The sequence below is a fragment of the Arachis stenosperma genome, chromosome 4, assembly GCF_014773155.1.
Source record: "Arachis stenosperma cultivar V10309 chromosome 4, arast.V10309.gnm1.PFL2, whole genome shotgun sequence".
Classification (NCBI taxonomy): Eukaryota; Viridiplantae; Streptophyta; class Magnoliopsida; order Fabales; family Fabaceae; genus Arachis; species Arachis stenosperma.
Genome location: NC_080380.1, coordinates 85,254,196 through 85,275,210, shown reverse-complemented (window position 1 = coordinate 85,275,210; position 21,015 = coordinate 85,254,196). Strand labels below are relative to the sequence as shown.

At 40.2% G+C, this 21,015-nt stretch overlaps 1 protein-coding gene and 1 non-coding gene across 2 annotated transcripts; one reads left to right on the top strand and one right to left on the bottom strand.

The window, feature by feature from the left end:
* Positions 1-4,161: 4,161 nt before the first annotated feature.
* Positions 4,162-4,267, bottom strand: LOC130978406 (small nucleolar RNA R71). Its single transcript, XR_009086052.1, has one exon. It is a non-coding gene; the product is annotated as a small nucleolar RNA R71 (small nucleolar RNA).
* Positions 4,268-6,751: 2,484 nt separating this feature from the next.
* On the top strand, positions 6,752-8,937 carry LOC130975165 (uncharacterized). The gene is made up of 4 exons (XM_057899991.1): positions 6,752-7,405; positions 7,499-7,907; positions 8,058-8,290; positions 8,398-8,937. The coding sequence occupies exons 1-4, from the start codon at positions 6,752-6,754 to the stop codon at positions 8,935-8,937; spliced, it is 1,836 nt and encodes a 611-aa protein (XP_057755974.1).
* The last annotated feature ends 12,078 nt before the right edge of the window (positions 8,938-21,015 follow it).

Sequence of the window (21,015 nt, the reverse complement as noted above, 5' to 3'; positions counted from 1 at the left end):
TTCTCTTGTTCGAAAATTTATGAAAAGTTACTTCTGGATTGTTGTAGTTTAGCTTCTCTTAGTTTCCTCTTCAAAGTCCTTTTAGGTTCAGGATCAGCTTCAACAAGAGTGCTTTTGTCCTTGTTCCTGCTCATATGAAAGAGAAGAAAACAAGAAAAGAAGGAGGAATCCTCTATGTCACAGTATAGAGATTCCTTTATGTTAGTAGAAAAAGAAAGGGGAGAGGAGTGAAGAAGAGTGGGTTCGGATATTTAGATGAAGAGAGGTGAATAGAAGTGTTAGTAAATAAATAATTAAATAGAATAAGAGAGAAGAGATAGAAAATTTGAAAATAATTTTAAAAAGGGGTTAGTAATTTTCGAAAATTAGAGATAAGATAAGATTAAAATTAAAATTTAAAACAAAAAAAAAAGAATTTTTGAAAAAGAGATGAGATATTTTCGAAAATTAGAGAGGGAAAAGTAGTTAGGTGGTTTTGAAAAAGATAAGAAACAAACAAAAAGTCAAATAGTTAGTTGAAAAAGATATTAAAATCAAATTTGAAAAGATTAGAAGATAAGAAGTTAGATAAGATATTTTGAAATCAAATTTTAAAAAAGATAAAATTTTTGAAAAAGATAAGATAAAAGATAAAAAGATTTAATTCAAAAATTTAAAATTACTTACTTCATTAACAAGAAACTACAAGATAAGATTCTAGAACTTTAAAGATTGAACCTTTCTTAACAAGAAAGTAACAAACTTCAAATTTTTGAATCAATCACATTATTTGTTAGCTAATTTTTGAAAATATGATATAAAGATAAGAAAAAGATTTTGAAAAGATAAGATTTTTTAAAATTGAAAATTTGACTTGACTTGTAAGAAACAACTAATTTTAAAAATTTTTGACCAAGTCAACCCAAAATTTCGAAAATTTGGAGAGAAAAAAGGAAAAAATATATTTTTGATTTTTGAATTTTTAATTATGAGAGAGAAAAACACAAACATGACCCAAAACATGAAAATTTTGGATCAAAACACAAGATGCATGATGCCAGGGCATTTTGGCCAGTTTCATTGACCTTTTCTTTACTGTTTTTAGGTAATTTCAAGCATTTTCTTAGGAAATAAGTTAGTTTTGGGCAGATATTCACTCAGACCTTAATTCAAGCATACATTGTGCATTTTACATTGTTTCATGAGGATTTTGCATGATTTTAATGACAAAATTGTATATTGCATTACCCATGACTTGGACTAGAACTTTGATGCACTCTATTGCTTGATTTCAGGACCAAAGGAAGCAAGGAATGGGAGGTAACTTGCAAAGTTAAGGAGAAAAGTAATTGCCAAAAACACTCTCAAAAGTCATCAATGCCCACGTTAAAGAGTCACGTTAACTAAGTTAACGTGAACTCTAACATGGAGAAGGGAAGTAGAGCCAACGTTAGTGACACTCAACATTGCCACTAACGTTGGCAAGATCACAAATGGCCACGTTAGAAGCCACGTTAACTAGGTTAACGTGGCCTCTAACGTTAAAGAGGGAAGAGAAGCCAACGTTAGTGACACTCAACATTGTCACTAACGTTGGCCTAAGGTGCAAAGAGCCACGTTAACTCCCACGTTAACTTGGTTAACGTGGGAGCTAACGTAAGAGGTGGAGAGTTGTCGAAAACTTTAGTGACACTCAACATTGTCACTAACGTTGGAGCAACCACACAACCCCCAAGAGCCACGTTGACTTCCACGTTAACTTGGTTAACGTGGAAGCTAACGATGAAGAATGAAGAATGAGCCAACGTTAGTGACACTCAACATTGTCACTAACGTTGGGATGGCTAAGAATGGCCACGTTAGAAGCCACGTTAACCTAGTTAACGTGGACTCTAACGTGAGACCTAGGGGCACACTTGAACGTTAGTGACAATGTTGAGTGTCACTAACGTTCTTGAAGGTTGGCAAAAGCCACGTTAGAAGCCACGTTAACCTAGTTAACGTGAGCTTTAACGTGAAGCAAGAAGGGGCACACTTGAACGTTAGTGACAATGTTGAGTGTCACTAACGTTCTCGAAGGCTAACAAGGCAACGTTAAAAGCCACGTTAACCCAGTTAACGTGGGCTTTAACGTGAGGCAAAGGGGTGCATGGCAACGTTAGTGACAATGTTAAGTGTCACTAACGTTCTCGAACTTGTATTCTCACTAAATGATAAAAACCCCTAACGTCTTGAGCTAAAGTCTATGCCCACTTCACACTATCTCTCTGCAAGTAAGCCAAGCCCAATTGAAGAAAGGAACTGCTTCAAACTCAAAGATCCAGAGGCCCAAGACTTGAAGAGCTAACTAGAAGCTGAGAAGAGTAGTATATATAGGAGTAGTTTTGAAAGAGAGAGGGAGCTTTTTGAAGGAGCTAGGACAGAGAACTACTCTCTGTATTTACTTTCTTTGTACTTCTAGCTTTATCATGTATTCTCCATCTTGGATTTTGATTTCTAGAGCTATGAACAACTAAAACCCTTCATTGGGTGAGGGAGCTCTGTTGTAATTTGATGGATCAATACTAATTTTCTTATTCTTCTTCTATCTTTCCTTTTGATTTTACTTGAAAGCTTTCGATCCTCATCCAATTGGATAGTTATCTTGGAAAAGAGGCTATTCAAACATGGATCTCTTCGGATCCTTGAAAGAGGAATGAAGAGATTAGCTAGAAATGCTTTCTCATGCTGGACCAAATTGAGTGTGGATGGGTATGTGGCTATAACCCTCTAAACATTTGATTTGGGAAGTGCATGTGGTATAATCAGTGACCACACTTCATCTCTTCTCATGAGCAATTGACCAAGGAATTGGCTATTGATCAAGATTTGAGAGATTGAATTGCAAGAAATTGTGATTCAATCACTTAAGATTGCCAAGGAGATCAATGAGTGCATTGATTGAGGAAGAGATGAAAACGAAATTGATCCGGAGAATGCAACATCTCCTAAGCCCAATGAACTCCCCATTTTTGATCTTACCCATTCTCTTTATTTTTTGCAATTTATTTTTATGAGCAATTCCCCCATTCCCATTTACAATTCTGCTATTTACTTTCAGTCATTTAGTTTTCTGCCATTTTAATTTCTGCAATTATCAACTCTATTCATGGATTCACTCAACTAGATTATTCCTCTAATTAAAGTTGCTTGATCAATCAATCCCTATAGGATTCAACCTCACTCTATTGTGAGTTTTTACTTGACGACAAATTCGGTACACTTGCCGAATGGGAATTTGTTGAGAGACAAATTTTACCCCGATCAAGTTTATGGCGCCGTTGCCGGGGATTGATTGTGCATCGACAATGATTACATTAGAGGATCACTAGATTGAGCATTTGTATTTTGTTTGATTTAATTTTCTGTTTGGTTAATTTGCTTTCTGTCTTAGTTTAATTCTTCCCCTCCCCTATTTCTGAGTTTTTCTTTGCTATTTACAATTCAGTTCACTAACCCACTAACTGTTTGATATATTGCATCACTGACACTAACAAGTTATTCTAACAAGATACTTTCTGCATTGCTTTTCTTGCTTGTAATCTGTTGGTTGTATGATAGGGAGAAGAAGCGGAGCTTCAACTTCCTTTGATTCTGAACCTGAGAGAACCTTCTTAAGATTAAAAAGGGAGGCAAAAGAAAAACGTGTAGTGGGTGCTAAAGAAGAAGAGGAACACTTTGAAGAATACTTTGAAACAACCATGGAGGACCATCGTGAGGAAGAGGTGCACAACCATGGTGGAGGAGATAGAGCAAATCCTGGTGGGGAAGATAGAAGAGTCTTGGGCTCTTACATTAACCCAAACCCAGGGAACTGCGGAAGTAGCATCCAAAAACCAACCATCCATGCCAACAACTTTGAACTAAAGCCACAGCTCATCACTCTCGTTCAGAACAATTGCTCGTTCGGAGGAGGTGTTCAAGAAGACCCCAACCAACACTTAAACACATTTCTGAGAATATGTGACACAGTGAAGTCCAATGGCGTTTAACCAGACGTCTATAAACTATTGTTGTTCCTATTCTCTCTCAGAGACAAGGCAACCAAGTGGTTGGAGTCTTTTCCAAAGGATAGCTTGACAACTTGGGATGATGTTATGAACAGATTCTTGGCAAGATTTTACCCTCCTCAACGAGTCAATCGGCTGAGAGCTGAGATCCAAACTTTCAGGCAACAAGATGGTGAGACTCTATATGAAGCATGGGAGAGGTTTAAAGACCTAACAAGGAGATGTCCATCTGATATGTTCAATGAATGGGTGCAGCTGCACATCTTCTATGAAGGACTGTCATATGAATCTAAGAAGGCCGTAGACCATTCATCCGGAGGTTCTTTGAACAAGAAGAAGACCATCGAAGAAGCCATAGATGTCATTGAAACTGTAGCTGAGAATGACTACTTCTATGCTTCCGAAAGAGGGAACACTAGAGGGGTAATGGAGCTGAACAATGTAGATGCTCTGCTTGCTCAAAACAAGGTCATCACCAAGCAGCTAGCTGACCTCACCAAGAAGATGGAGAGAAGTTAAGTGGCAGCAATCACCACTTCAACTCAAGAGGAAGCAAGTGAAGAGGAACAAGGCACTCAGGAGCAAGCCAACTACATTGGGAATTCACCTAGATACAACCATGATCCATACTCCAAGACCTACAACCCTAGATGGAGGAATCACCCAAACTTTGGGTGGGGGAATCAACAAGACCAAGGCCAAGATCAGAGACGTCACAACCCCAACAACACAGCTCCCCAACAATTCACACAGAGGACATACCAACAAAACCACAGCAATACATCTCACTCTTCTACCTCTACCCCCAAAATACCATCATTTGATGACAGAATCTCTAAGATTGAAACCTTACTGGAGAGTATATGCAGAGACATCCAAGATAGTAAAGCATTCCGAGAGGAAGTGCAGTCAAATATGCAGAACCAAGATGCTGCCATTGAGAAGCTGGAAACACAAGTTGGTTACCTATTCAATCGGACTTCCAGCAACAACAGAAGTAAAAAGGAGGAGTGTCAAGCTATCACTCTAAGAAGTGGGAAGGAACTGAAGGGATTTGACCAGAAGAAACTAGAAGAAGAGTCAATTGACAAAGGAGAAAGGCAAGATGGAGATCAGAGCCCAACTTCTAAAAGTCAAAAAGAAGAAGGGAAACTGAAGCCGGATGTCCCGAGAGTTCCATACCCTCAACAATTGAAGAAAAAGGGGGATGACAACCAATTTTTGAGATTTTTAGAAATCTTCAAAAAGCTACAAATCAACATACCCTTTGCTGAAGCAATAGAACAAATGCCTCTCTATGCCAAGTTCTTAAAGGAGCTCATGACTAAGAAGAGAAGTTGGAAGAACAACGAAACTGTGATACTGACCGAAGAATGCAGTGTATCATTCATCACAAATTACCCCAGAAATTGAAGGATCCAGGGAGTTTTCAGATCCCCTGTGTCATAGGTGAGATCACGGTAGAGAAGGCTCTTTGTGACCTAGGAGCCAGCATCAATTTGATGTCAGTAGCTATGATGAGGAAAATGAATATCGAAGAGGCTAAACCAACAAAGATGGCCCTACAATTGGCAGACCGATCATTCAAGTTCCCTCACGGCATAGTAGAGGATTTGTTGGTAATGGTGGGAGAGTTCATATTCCCAGCAGATTTTGTGGTCCTGGATATGCAAGAGGAACCCAAGGCTTCCATTATCCTAGGGAGGCCCTTCTTGGCCACTGCAGGAGCTGTCATTGACGTCCAAAAAGGTGACCTCACCTTGAGATTACACAATGAAGAGATGACCTTCAACGTATTCAAGGCCATGAGTTACCCACCAGAGCAATTCGGGGAATGCATGAGGTTAGATGCGCTTGAGGAAGAAGTACATGAGGACTTTGAGGAAGAAGAACCTGAAGAGCCAGAGAGGGTAGTAGGGGAGGAATATGAATCAAGTGAAGAGGTTGCAGCAACAGAAATTCATACACAAGAAGCGCCCAAGGTGGAAAATCAAAAGTCAGAGGCACCAAAGCTTGAGCTCAAAGCACTGCCACTTACTCTCAAATATGCATATTTGGGGAAAAACGGAAGTTACCCAGTAATCATAAGCTCATCCCTCAACCAGGATCAAGAGGATGAACTACTCAAGGTACTGCGGAGGCACAAGGATGCCATTGGATGGACTCTTGCTGACCTGAAAGGAATAAGCTCAGCCATATGCATGCACAAGATACTGCTAGAAGAAGATGCCAAATCATCCATTCAATCTTAAAAGAGGCTGAACCCAATTATGAAAGAGGTGGTGCAGAAAGAGGTTATGAAGTTATGGTAGAGAGGGGTGATATACCCTATCTCAGACAGCCCATGGGTCAGCCCTGTACATGTTGTCCCAAAGAAGGGAGGAATAACTGTAGTTCCAAATGAGAGGAACAAATTAATTCCTACAAGGACCGTCACTGGATGGCGGATGTGCATAGACTACAGAAAACTCAATGAAGCTACACGAAAAGATCATTTCCCGCTTCCATTCATGGACCAGATGTTGGAACGGCTTGCAGGCCATGCATTTTATTGTTTTCTCGATGGCTATTCAGGATATAACCAAATAGTGGTTGATCCTAGAGACCAAGAGAAAACCTCCTTCACATGCCCATATGGAGTGTTTGCCTATAGGCGCATGCCATTTGGACTATGTAATGCACCTGCAACGTTCCAACGCTACATGCTTTCCATCTTCTCAGACATGATAGAGAAATTCATTGAAGTTTTTATGGATGATTTCTCAGTTTTTGGAGATTCTTTTCCTAGTTGCCTACATCACCTAGCCCTGGTATTGAAGAGATGTCAAGAGACCAATCTGGTTTTGAACTGGGAAAAATGTCACTTCATGGTGACAGGAGGAATAGTGCTTGGTCATAAGGTTTCTAACCAGGGTATTGAGGTGGACAGAGCTAAAGTGGAAATTATTGAAAAACTTCCTCCACCCGATGATGTCAAGGGAATTAGGAGCTTTTTAGGGCATGCAGGTTTTTACAGAAGGTTTATTAAGGATTTTTCAAAGATAGCAAAGCCCTTAAGCAATCTCCTTGTAGCTGACACACCATTTGTCTTCGATGAAACATGCATGTTGGCTTTTGAGAACTTGAAAATGAGGCTATCCTCTGCACATATCATCTCCCTACCTGATTGGAACTTACCTTTTGAACTAATGTGTGATGCATCTGATTATGCAATAGGGGCAGTGTTAGGACAGAGGAAAGATAGCTCAGTCCATGTGATATACTATGCCAGCAAGGTCCTTAATGATGCTCAAAGAAATTATACCACAACCGAAAAGGAACTGCTGGCAATAGTATTCGCATTTGACAAGTTTAGACCATACCTCATTGGTGCAAAAGTGATTGTTTTCACAGATCACACAGCACTTAAATATTTGTTTGCTAAGCAGGAATCAAAACCAAGACTAATAAGATGGATCTTATTGTTGTAGGAATTTGATATTGAAATCAGAGACAAGAAAGGAGTGGAGAACAAGGTAGCAGATCACCTCTCCAGAATCCCTCAGGATGAAGGTGGGGGACATGATACTCAAGTGAACGAGCTCTTCCCTGATGAGCAGTTGATGATAGTTCACAAGGCTCCATGGTTTGCAGACATAACCAACTTCAAGGCAACTGGGGCTTTACCACCAGAGATACATAAACATCAGAAAAGAAAGCTCATGAATGATGCAAAATACTTTGTCTGGGATGAGCCATATCTCTTCAAGAAGTGTTCAGATGGAGTCCTCAGAAGATGTGTTTTGGAAGAAGAAGGACGAGAGGTGCTATGGAATTGCCACAGCTCAAGTTATGGAGGCCATTTTGGAGGGGACAGAACTGCAGCAAAGGTTCTACAAAGTGGGTTCTTTTGGCCAACCCTTTTCAAGGACGCCAAGGAACTGGTAAAAAGTTGCAACGAATGCCAAAAAGCGGAAAATTTGCCCAAAAGAAATGCCATGCCATAAAATTTCATTCTAGAGCTGGAACTGTTTGATGTGTGGGGAATAGATTTCATGGGGCCATTTCCAACTTCATATGCAAACAAGTACATCTTAGTAGCTGTGGATTATGTCTCCAAGTGGGTGGAGGCAATTGCAACTCCAACAAATGACAACAAGGTGGTTATGAACTTCCTCAGGAAGAATATTTTTAGCCGGTTTGGAGTCCCAAGAGCCCTCATCAGTGATGGAGGGAGCCATTTTTGTAACAGACCATTAGAGGCCCTTCTCCTACGATATGGGGTAAAACACAAGGTAGCCACACCTTACCACCCCCAAACAAATGGACAAACTGAGATCTGCAATAGAGAACTAAAGAGAATTTTGGAAAAGACTGTGGGTGCATCAAGAAAGGATTGGACGATTGGTTAAAGAAGCTGGATGATGCTCTTTGGGCATACAGAACAGCATTCAAAACACCACTTGGAATGTCCCCATATCAGCTGGTGTACGGTAAAGCCTGTCACTTACCACTGGAGCTAGAACACAAAGCTTTATGGGCTATCAAGATACTAAATTTTGATAGCATTGCTGCTGGTGCAAAGAGAATCTTGCAGCTGCAAGAGATGGAGGAATTCAGGTCACAAGCCTATGAGAATACCAAGATGTACAAGGAGAAGGCAAAGAGAAGACATGACTCACATCTTGCACCCAGAAGTTTCGAAAAGGGGCAGCGAGTGCTCCTATACAATTCCAAACTAAGGCTGTTCCCAGGAAAACTCAAATCAAGGTGGTCCGGGCCCTTTCTTGTCACAAAGGTCTCGCCGTACGGGCATATAGAAGTCATGGATGAAGGGTCAGAAAGGACTTTTACAGTGAATGGACAAAGACTCAAGCATTATCTGGGTAACATGGGGGAAAACCCCAGAATGAAATACCATCTCAAGTGAGTGAGGACTCGTCGAACTAGCGACGATAAAAAAAAGCGCTTTGTTGGGAGGCAACCCAACCTCAGGTAGTCATTTTCATCTTCATTTCAATAAAAATCACAAGTTGTCTCCCCTGTATTGCAAGGAGCTAAGTTTGGTATTTCACACCAGAACAATCAAAAGAGACAGTGTAATTCTAAGTTTGGTATTCCACCAAAAGGACATTTAGTTAGAATTACACCTGCTCCCAAAACACATTGCTAGCTCTAACCAATTGAGGGAAACCACTTAGATGTAGTTAGACTTTAGATAATCATTGTTCTGTTAACAACGAGATATGAGTTGTCGGCATATGTGCAAGATTATGTACTAAACAAGGAACTAAGTTTAGTGTTCACACACCAAATCAAGTTCATAAGACACAAGCACATGCAAGCTAATTATTCCTCAAGTGCTTTGGGAACAAGCAACTTCCAATAACTTTACAGGAACCCTATGGTGCACCCTCGCTCAAGGAAGCAAAGAGCAAGAGGAGAACGAAAAGAAGGCGATTAGAAGTTATCACCTGAAGGTCGTATTGTCACTTAATTCCATATATTTACAGTTCGAACATTGGAAGCTCAAATGCAATCTTGATTAATGATTACCAGTGAGGCCTAAACAATTTTTTTTATTCTACCTTGTTGTTGAGCATGGTCTGTGATTCTGGTTTAAGTGTCACTGCATCTTTCCCTTATTTACTTGTAAGCTTGTCTATTTGTATGAAGAAGAGAATGTCTATGTTTACAAAAGACCAGAAAGGAGTTCATAATGTGGAAGTGCATTCATGAATCTTTGGGGGAAGTCATAAGTTAGCTAAGTTGGTTCAACCACAAGGTTAGGATGACAACTATCTATCCTGAATGCTTTACTTTTGATATACCCATGAGACTAAGATAACAACAAGATCCTAATAAGAGAAAAGGGAAAGAACAAGGGAAGTGAAAAACAAAAGAAAAAAAGTAAGCAATAAGGCTAGGCACCAATGGTTTACCCTAAGACATGTGTCTGTGGTGCTCCTGTGTGAGGGATCTACTTGGATGAATAAGCTCTTTGGGGTGCTTCATCACCTGGTAACTTGGGTTAACTAACCCGGGATTATCAGCTGAAAATCCACTATCAAGAGTAACCCTCACCACAGAGCATTTAGTAACCCAAAGAGGTGCTGGACACCAAGGTCCGAAGGAAAGAAAATAAATAAACTATATGCCTGTGGTGTGAATGTATGGGGGAGAGACTTGAGTAAGTAAGTCCTTAGGGGTGCTTCAACACCTAGCACCTTGAACCAACTGGTTCGGGAGTGTTGGCTGAAAGCTTATCCTAAAGAGTTGCCCCCTTACAAAACACTTAGCCTAAATAACACAAACAGCCCTTAAAATAACAAAAAAAAGGATCAATAAATAAAGGTCTCATGGGATATAACAAAGTGAGTATTTTAGGAGATGATAAAGGTCTGAAAGCCAGTAGTGGAATGAACCTAAGTTGCCATGCATGAAACCACCATAAAATCAGTAATATGACTTCCACAAGAATGACTCATTTCTCTGGAGATTCCATTCATCATTCTCTTATTCCAGTACTTGCTTAGGGACAAGCAAGCTTTAAGTTTGGTGTTGTGATGCCAGCGCATTTTGGCCAGTTTCACTGACCTTTTCTTTACTGTTTTTAGGTAATTTCATGCATTTTCTTAGGAAATAAGTTAGTTTTGGGCAGATATTCACTCAGACCTTAATTCAAGCATACATTGTGTATTTTACATTGTTTCATGAGGATTTTGCATGATTTTAATGACAAAATTGTATATTGCATTACCCATGACTTGGACTAGAACTTTGATGCACTCTATTGCTTGATTTCAGGACCAAAGGAAGCAAGGAATGGGAGGTAACTTGCAAAGTTAAGGAGAAAAGTAATTGCCAAAAACACTCTCAAAAGCCATCAATGCCCACGTTAAAGAGTCACGTTAATTAAGTTAACGTGAACTCTAACGTGGAGAAGGGAAGTAGAGCCAACGTTAGTGACACTCAACATTGCCACTAACGTTGGCAAGATCACAAATGGCCACGTTAGAAGCCACGTTAACTAGGTTAACGTGGCCTCTAACATTAAAGAGGGAAGAGAAGCCAACGTTAGTGACACTCAACATTGTCACTAACGTTGGCCTAAGGTGCAAAGAGCCACGTTAACTCCCACGTTAACTTGGTTAACGTGGGAGCTAACGTAAGAGATGGAAAGTTGTCGAAAATGTTAGTGACACTCAACATTGTCACTAACGTTGGAGCAACCACACAACCCCCAAGAGCCACGTTGACCCCACGTTAACTTGGTTAACGTGGAAGCTAACGATGAGGAATGAAGAATGAGCCAACGTTAGTGACACTCAACATTGTCACTAACGTTGGGATGGCTAAGAATGGCCACGTTAGAAGCCACGTTAACCTAGTTAACGTGGACTCTAACGTGAGACCTAGGGGCACACTTGAACGTTAGTGACAATGTTGAGTGTCACTAACGTTCTCGAAGGTTGGCAAAAGCCACGTTAGAAGCCACGTTAACCTAGTTAACGTGAGCTTTAACGTGAAGCAAGAAGGGGCACACTTGAACGTTAGTGACAATGTTGAATGTCACTAACGTTCTCGAAGGCTAACAAGGCAATGTTAAAAGCCACGTTAACCCAGTTAATGTGGGCTTTAACGTGAGGCAAAGGGGTGCATGGCAACGTTAGTGACAATGTTAAGTGTCACTAACGTTCTCGAACTTGTATTCTCACTAAATGATAAAAACCCCTAACGTCTTGAGCTAAAGTCTATGCCCACTTCACACTATCTCTCTGCAAGTAAGCCAAGCCCAATTGAAGAAAGGAACTGGTTTAAACTCAAAGATCCAGAGGCCCAAGACTTGAAGAGCTAACTAGAAGCTGAGAAGAGTAGTATATATAGGAGTAGTTTTGAAAGAGAGAGGGAGCTTTTTGAAGGAGCTAGGACAGAGAACTACTCTCTGTATTTACTTTCTTTGTACTTCTAGCTTTATCATGTATTCTCCATCTTGGATTTTGATTTCTAGAGCTATGAACAACTAAAACCCTTCATTTAGTGAGGGAGCTCTGTTGTAATTTGATGGATCAATACTAATTTTCTTATTCTTCTTCTATCTTTCCTTTTGATTTTACTTGAAAGCTTTCGATCCTCATCCAATTGGATAGTTATCTTGGAAAATAGGCTATTCAAACATGGATCTCTTCGGATCCTTGAAAGAGGAATGAAGAGATTAGCTAGAAATGCTTTCTCATGCTGGACCAAATTGAGTGTGGATGGGTATGTGGCTATAACCCTCTAAACATTTGATTTGGGAAGTGCATGTGGTATAATCAGTGACCACACTTCATCTCTTCTCATGAGCAATTGACCAAGGAATTGGCTATTGATCAAGATTTGAGAGATTGAATTGCAAGAAATTGTGATTCAATCACTTAAGATTGCCAAGGAGATCAATGAGTACATTGATTGAGGAAGAAATGAAAACGAAATTGATCCGGAGAATGCAACATCTCCTAAGCCCAATGAACTCCCCATTTTTGATCTTACCCATTCTCTTTATTTTCTGCAATTTATTTTTATGAGCAATTCCCCCATTCCCATTTACAATTCTGCTATTTACTTTCAGTTTTCTGCCATTTTAATTTCTGCAATTATGAACTCTATTCATGGATTTGCTCAACTAGATTATTCCTCTAATTAAAGTTGCTTGATCAATCAATCCCTGTGGGATTCGACCTCACTCTATTGTGAGTTTTTACTTGACGACAAATTTGGTACACTTGCCGAATGGGAATTTGTTGAGAGACAAATTTTACCCTGATCAATGCATGCAAGAATACTATGAATGTCAAGATGAATACCAAGAACACTTTGAAGATCATGATGAACATCAAAAACATATTTTTGAAAATTTTTGATGCAAAGAAAACATGCAAGACACCAAACTTAGAAATCTTTAATGCATGGACTCTAACAAACGAAAAATGCATATGAAAAACAACAAACAATACAAAGCAAGAAAACATCAAGATCAAACAAGAAGACTTGTCAAGAACAACTTGAAGATCATGAAGAACACTATGAATGCATGGAATTTTCGAAAAATGCAAGTAAAATTTTTAAAACATGCAATTGACACCAAACTTAAAAATTGACTCAGGAATCAAACAAGAAAAACAATATTTTTGGTTTTTATGATTTTCTAATTTTTTTTTGGATTTTTATTAATTTTTTTTTTGAAAACAAAGTTTTGAAAAACGAAAAAGAAAAGAAAAATTTTGAAAAAGATTTTTGAAAAATTTTTGAAAAGAAAATTACCTAATCTGAGCAACAAGATGAACCGTCAGTTGTCCATACTCGAACAATCCCCGGCAACGGCGCCAAAAACTTGGTGCACGAAATTGTGATTCATATGTTATTGCATTTTGTAAAATTCATTGCTTTTTCTTTCCCTGGCAATGGCGCCAAAAACTTGGTGTCAATGCCATGGTTCACAACTTCGCACAACTAACCAGCAAGTGTACTGGGTCGTCCAAGTAATAAACCTTATGTGAGTAAGGGTCGATTCCACAGAGATTATTGGTATGAAGCAAGCTATGGTCATCTTGTAAATCCCAGTCAGGTAGAGTCAAATGTAATTGGATTAGATATTTAAAAGATAAATAAAATAAAGGGATAGAAATACTTATGTAAATTAATAGTGGGAATTTCAGATAAGCGTATGGAGATACTGTGCCCTTTCTTTTTCTACTTTCCTACTTTTTCCTTCAATCCTTCTTACTCCTTTCCATGGCAAGCTGTATGTAGGGCATCACCGTTGTCAATGGCTACATCCCATCCTCTCAGTGAAAAAGGTCCAAATGCTCTGTCACAGCACGGCTAATCATCTGTCGATTCTCAATCAGGTTGGAGTAGAATCCCTTGATTCTTTTGCGTCTGTCACTAACGCCCAACCTTCAGGAGTTTGAAGCTCGTCATAGTCATTCAATCCCAGAATCCTACTCGAAATACCACAGACAAGGTTTAGACTTTCCGGATTCTCATGAATGCCGCCATCAATCTAGCTTATACCACGAAGATTCTGTTTAAGGAATCTAAGAGATATGCGCCCGGCCTAAGGTAGAACGGAAGTGGTTGTCAATCACGCGCGTTCATAGGTGAGAATGATGATGAGTGTCACGGATCATCACATTCATCAAGTTGAAGTGCAACGAATATCTTAGAAGAGGAATAAAGAGAATTGGATAGAAAATAATAGTAATTGCATTAAAACTTGAGGTACAGCAGAGCTCCACACCCTTAATCTATGGTGTGTAGAAACTCCACCATTGAAAATACATAAGTGAAAGGTTCAGGCATGGCCGAATGGCCAGCCCCCCAAAACATGATCAATAGTCTCTTAATATGAAGAATAAAACAAAACTGAGACCAAAGATGAAACGTGGTCAAAAGACGACTAATACACTAGTAAAAAGTCTTATTTATACTAAACTAGCTACTAGGGTTTACAGAGGTAAGTAATTGATGCATAAATTCACTTCTGGGGCTCACTTGGTGTGTGTTTGGGCTGAGCTTGATCTATCCACGAGCTAAGGCTTCCGTTGGAGTTGAACGCCGAGTTATAGCGTGTTTCTGGCGTTCAACTCCGGGTTGTGACGTGTTTCTGGCATTTGACTCCAGACAGCAGCATGTACTTGACGTTGAGCGCCACTTTACGTCGTCAATTCCCGAATAAAGTATAAACTATTATAGATTTCTGGAAAGCTCTGGATGTCTACTTTCCAACGCCATTGAGAGTGCACCATTTGGAGTTCTTTAGCTCCAGAAAATCCATTTTGAGTGCAGGGAGGTTAGATTCCAACAGCATCAGCAGTCCTTTTGTCAGCCTTTTTTCAGAGTTTTGCTCGAGTCCCTCAATTTCAGCCAGAAATTACCTGAAATCACAGAAAAACACACAAACTCATAGTAAAGTTCAGAAATGTAAATTTAACATAAAAACTAATGAAAACATCCCTAAAATTAGCTTGAACTTACTAAAAACTACCTAAAAACAATGCCAAAAAGCGTATAAATTATCCGCTCATCACTAGTCCTAAGTAAGTAGATATAGTTGGAATATATATCTATACTCATTGGTTTATTGCATTTGTTGATATCATTGCGTTCTATTTTTCCTATTCATCATGAATTATCACCCTTTTGGCTTTGAGACTAGTTGTTATCATGTTGTAGGAGGTAGCAAATCCAACATGGGCCCACCACAATCTATGGGAGGTCAACTCGAGGAAGGGCCACAAGAAATCAATTCTTGGCAACAAGGACCGTTCTAAGGGCCCCATAATCTTAATGTCTATCAACCTCTCACACCTAGTGGAATATGCCCTCATTACAATTTTGTCCATCCCTATGTTCATGCTCCATGCCCTCAACATGAGATACAACCATTATACCTTCAAGCTCCTTTACCTTTTCTACCACCAATTTTCTCTCCACCCACCTACCTACTATCATAGTTGGGACAACCTCGTTTCCACCACCATCCTATCCCCATAAACTCCCCTTATGAGGAGCTTGGCTTTTAGGTCCTCATCCAAGAGCAGAGGGAATTTTAAAGGAAGCAAGAGAATTTCATGGCAACTCTTACCGAGGTTTTGTCACGACTAGCTCCCTCTCACCCCACCCCTAGCAACCTTGCTCCTCCACCCTCGTCACACCCATCAATTCCAACGTCTAGCCTTGACGCTATAATTCCAGAAGGAAGTGAGCCGCTTGATGATATTCATTCTCAACCCACTCTTTCGAAGGAAGGATCTATTAATGGAGGAGAAAATTTTGTTGAAGATGGGAAAGAGGAGGAACTTGAGGAAGGTATCATCCATGAGCTTCGAAGAGGTCTAAATAATGAAGGAAGTTCACAAGAGGTGGGCTTGAGGATGAAGAAGATGAAAGTGCCTTACCAAGTACCCCCAACTAAGAGGATAAGTTACCTCGCCAAGAAGTAAGGGAAGATTTGAAACCACTACCACCCCATGTTAAATATGCGTTCCTTGATGAGGAACATAAATTTTCGGTGATAGTGACAACCGATCTCTCCGATCAAGAAGAGCAACAACTCCTTGAGGTTATTCGGAAGTATAAGAAGGCGATTGGATGGAACCTAAGTGATATTGTGGGGATAAGCCCTAAGTGTGCCTCCATAGGATTTTCTTGGAAGAAGGCACCAAGCCGGTCCGACAACCACAAAGACGGCTAAATCCCACAATCCTTGACGTAGTCAAGAAGGAAGTATCTCGCCTCTTGTAAGCAGACATTATTTACCTAATTTCGGATAGTGAATGGGTAAGTCTGGTCCAAGTAGTGCCGAAGAAGTCCGGAGTAACAATAGTGAAGATGGAGAGTGGAGAGCTTGCGGCCACCCGAGTCCAGAATACTTGGCGAGTGTGTATTGATTACCGCTGGCTGAATCAAGCAATGCGGAAGGACCATTACCCGTTTCCGTTCATTGACAAAATGTTGGATCGCTTGGCAGGTAAATCCCATTACTGCTTTTTAGATGGATACACAAGGTACTTTCAAATTCACATAGCTCCTGAGGATCAGGAGAAAATGACTTTTACTTGCCCCTTTGGAATGTTTGCGTATAAGAGAATGTCGTTTGGCCTATGCAACGCACCAGCAATGTTTCAAAGGTGCATGACAAGTGTTTTCTCGGATCTTTTGGAAGATTGCATGGAAGTTTTTATGGACAATTTCAGTGTGTATGGTAGCTCATTTGATGCTTGTTTAGGGAACTTAGCTAGGGTACTAGAGCGATGCACCGATACTAATCTTGTCTTGAATTTTGAAAAGTGTCACTTCATGGTGAAGCAAGGTATTGTATTGGGTCATATTGTCTCTAAGGACGGCATCTCTGTCGACCCAGCTAAGATCGATGTTATTTTGAGTCTACCTTACCCCTCCTCGATGAGGGAGATCCATTCCTTCCTTGGCCATGCTGGCTTTTATCATCAGTTCTTCAAGGATTTTAGCAAAGTCGCCTTACCTCTCTCCCGCCTACTGCAAAAGGACGTGGAATTTCATTTCGATGAAGATTGCAAAAAGGCTTTTGACAAGTTGAAGGAAGCGCTAACCACCGCCCCTATTGTGCGAGGCCCAAATTGGAATCAACATTTTGAGATCATGTGCAATGCCTCGAATCACGCCGTAGGTGCCGCGCTAGCACAGCGTGATGGTAACGCTCCTTACACTATAGCATATGCATAAAAAAATTTGGATTCGGCTTAGTCGAATTACACCACCACCAAAAAAGAGCTTTTAGCCATTGTTTTTGCTCTAGACAAGTTTCGACCTTATTTTCTAGGCTCTAAAGTGGTGGTGTATTCAGACCATGCCGCTTTGAAATATTTGCTAAAAGAGAAAGAGTCAAACCCTAGGCTCATTAGGTGGATATTACTTTTGCAAGAATTTGACTTGGAGATCAAAGATATAAGTGGGTCCCAAAATTTAGTAGCAGACCATTTGAGTCGGCTTGAACATTTAACTCCGGATCCCACTCCTATCAATGATTCATTCCCCTTAGATACCTTGCAAGCAATATCCCAAAACACCCTTTGGTTTTCCCCAATAGCTAATTACTTGGTCGCCACGTCTTTCCCCCACAATTTTCAAAGAATCAAAAAGATAAATTGAGAAGTGATGCTAAATACTAGCTTTGGGATGATCCACATCTGTGTAGACGTGGGGCAGATCAAATAATTAGGAAGTGTGTGCCAGAATCTGAGTTCCAGTATATCCTTCAATTTTGCCACTCCTCTGAGAGTGGGGGTAATGAGCGGATAATTTATACGTTTTTTGGCATTATTTTTAGATAGTTTTTAGTAGAATCTAGCTACTTTTTAGTATATTTTTATTAGTTTTTAAGCAAAATTCACATTTCTAGACTTTAGTATGAGTTTTTGTGTTTTTCTATGATTTCAGGTATTTTCTGGCTAAAATTGAGGGACCTGAGCAAAAATCTGATTCAGAGGCTGAAAAAGGACTACTGATGCTGTTGGATTCTGACCTCCCTGCACTCAAAATTAATTTTTTGGAGCTACAGAAACCCAAATGGCGCGCTCTCAATTTCGTTGAAAAGTAGACATCCTGGGCTTTCCAGCAATATATAATAGTCCATACTTTGCTCGAGTTTTGATGACGCACACTGGTGTTCAAATGCCAACTTCCTGCCCTATTCTGGCGTTAAACGCCAGAAACAGGATAGAAGCTGCAGTTAAATGCCCAAACTAGCATAAAAACTAGCGTTTAACTCCAAGAAAAGTTTCTACACATGAAAGCTTCAATGCTCAGCCCAAGCACACACCAAGTGGGCCCGGAAGTGGATTTCTGCATCATTTACTTATCTATGTAAATCCTAGTAACTAGTTTAATATAAATAGGACTTTTTACTATTGTATTCAGATCTTTTGGACGATCTTTGGATCATTTTTAGTCCTTAGACATTGGAGGCTGGCTTCACGGCCATGCTTGGACCATCATCACTTTTGTATTTTCAACGGTAGAGTTTCTACACACCATAGCTTAAGGTGTGGAGCTCTGCTGTTCCTCGAGTATTAATGCAAAGTACTATTGTTCTTCTATTCAATTCAAGCTTATTCTTATTCTAAGATATTCATTCGTACCCAAGAACATGATGAATGTGATGATTATGTGACGCTCATCACCATTCTCAACCTATGAATGCGTGCCTGACAACCACTTCGTTCTACATGAAAACAAGCTTGAATGTATATCTCTTGGATTCCTGGTCCACGATGCATGGTTGCCTCTCATGACAACAGAGCCTTTCATTCTGTGAGATCAGAGTTTTCGTGGTATAAGCTAGAATTAATTGGCAGCATTGTTGAGATCCGGAAAGTCTAAACCTTGTCTGTGGTATTCCGAGTAGGTCTGAGATGGGATGACTGTGACGAGCTTCAAACTCATGACTGTTGGGCGTAGTGACAGACGCAAAAGGATCATTGGATCTTATTCTGACACAAGTAAGAACCGACAGATGATTAGCCCTACGTAACCTGTAGCTGGACCATTTTCACTGAGAGGATGGATGGTAGCTATTGACAACGGTGATCCCCCTACATACAGCTTGCCATAGAAAGGAGTATGAATGATTGAATGAAGACAGTAGGAAAGCGGAGATTCAGAAGGAATAACGCATCTCCATACGCTTATCTGAAATTCCCACCAATGAATTACATAAGTATCTCTATCTTTATTTTATGTTTATTTATCTTTTAATTATCAAAACTCCATAACCATTTGAATATGCCTGACTGAGTTTTACAAGATGACCATAGCTTGCTTCAAGCCGACAATCTCCGTGGGATCGACCCTTATTCACGTAAGGTTTATTACTTGGATGACCCAGTGCACTTGCTGGTTAGTTGTGCGAAGTTGTGAAAAAGAGTTGAGAATACAATTGTGCGTACCAAGTTATTGGCGCCATTGAGATCACAATTTCGTGCACCAAGGGGTCACTTTGGCCCCGCAACGAACAACAAGGAAGGTTTTAGACTGTGGGTTCTGGTGGCCCACTTTATTTAGGGATGCCAACCAATTTTGTAAATCTTGTCATCAATGTCAGAAATATGGGAATACCTCACAGAGGGATGAGATGCCCCAACAATCGATGATTTTTTACGAGATTTTCGATGTTTGGGGCATGGATTTCATGGAGCCGTTTCCAAATTCCAACGGGTTTGTGTACATATTATTAGCGGTGGATTACGTCTCTAAATGGGTGGAAGCAATTCCTACCCGTGGTGGCGACGTTAATACCGTTGCTTCATTTTTGAAAAATAACATCATTTGTAGATTTGGGTCGCCACGAGCAATCGTGAGCGACCAAGGAACCCATTTTTGCAACAGAAAAATCGAGGCATTGATGAAAAAGTACGGGGTCATTCATAAAGTTTCCACAGCCTATCACTCCCAGACCAACGGGCAAGCGGAAGTACCCAACCGGGAGATCAAGAGAATCTTAGAGAAAGTGGTTAACCCACAGAGGAAGGATTGGAGTGCTAGATTGGGAGATGCATTGTGGGCCTATAGGACCGCTTATAAGACCCCAATCAGAATGAGCCCCTTCCGCATTGTTTTTGGGAAACCTTGCCACCTTCCGGTTGAAATTCAACATAGAGCCTATTGGGCAGTGAAGAATTGGAATTCGGACTTAAAGGGGGCGGGAATGGAACGTTAGCTCCAATTGGATTAATTATAATGCCTTAGGTTGGAAGTGTTTGAGAATGCTTAGTTCTACAAAAAAAGAGCTAAGGCATTCCATGACTAAAACATTAGGAGGAAGAACTTCAAGATAGGCAACGAAGTACTTGTGTACAATTCAAGGTTGCGATTGATGCCCGGTAAACTCAGATCTAGAAGGGATAGGCCATTTAGAGTGGTGGATGTGAAACCTTATGGGGTGGTGGAGGTGATTCACCATACCAATGGAGTTAGGTTCAAGGTTAATAGTCATATGGTGAAGCTTTATCATGCTCAACCAAAACAAGCCAAGGAGCTAGAGATTTTCCTCCTTGGGGAAATTTCTAAGTGATCAAGGAAGCCATGCAAGTCCAACTTAGGACTCTAAACTAAAGTGTTTGGTGGGAGACATCCCACCATGGTGACATTTTCCAATTCTATCTCTTGTTTATAGCTTTTTGAACTATTTGTTTTCTTGTGATACAATGCTTAGTTTAGATTTGATTTGATGATTTTTGAGTTGTATAAGTTGAATTACTTGTGGACTATGAATTTGTGCTTGCTTGAATGATTTGGGATTGGTATGTTGTTATGCTAAGGTTGGGAACCTTAGTTTTGAAGAGAAAATAAATTTCTGAAATAGGAAATCTGTGCATACGTACCAAGCTGTGCATACGCACAAAACTGTGTTTCTCGCCATCTATGCGGATGCACAAGCCTGTGCGTCTGCACACGCATTGACATGCCCTCTGGTCGCAGCGCCAGC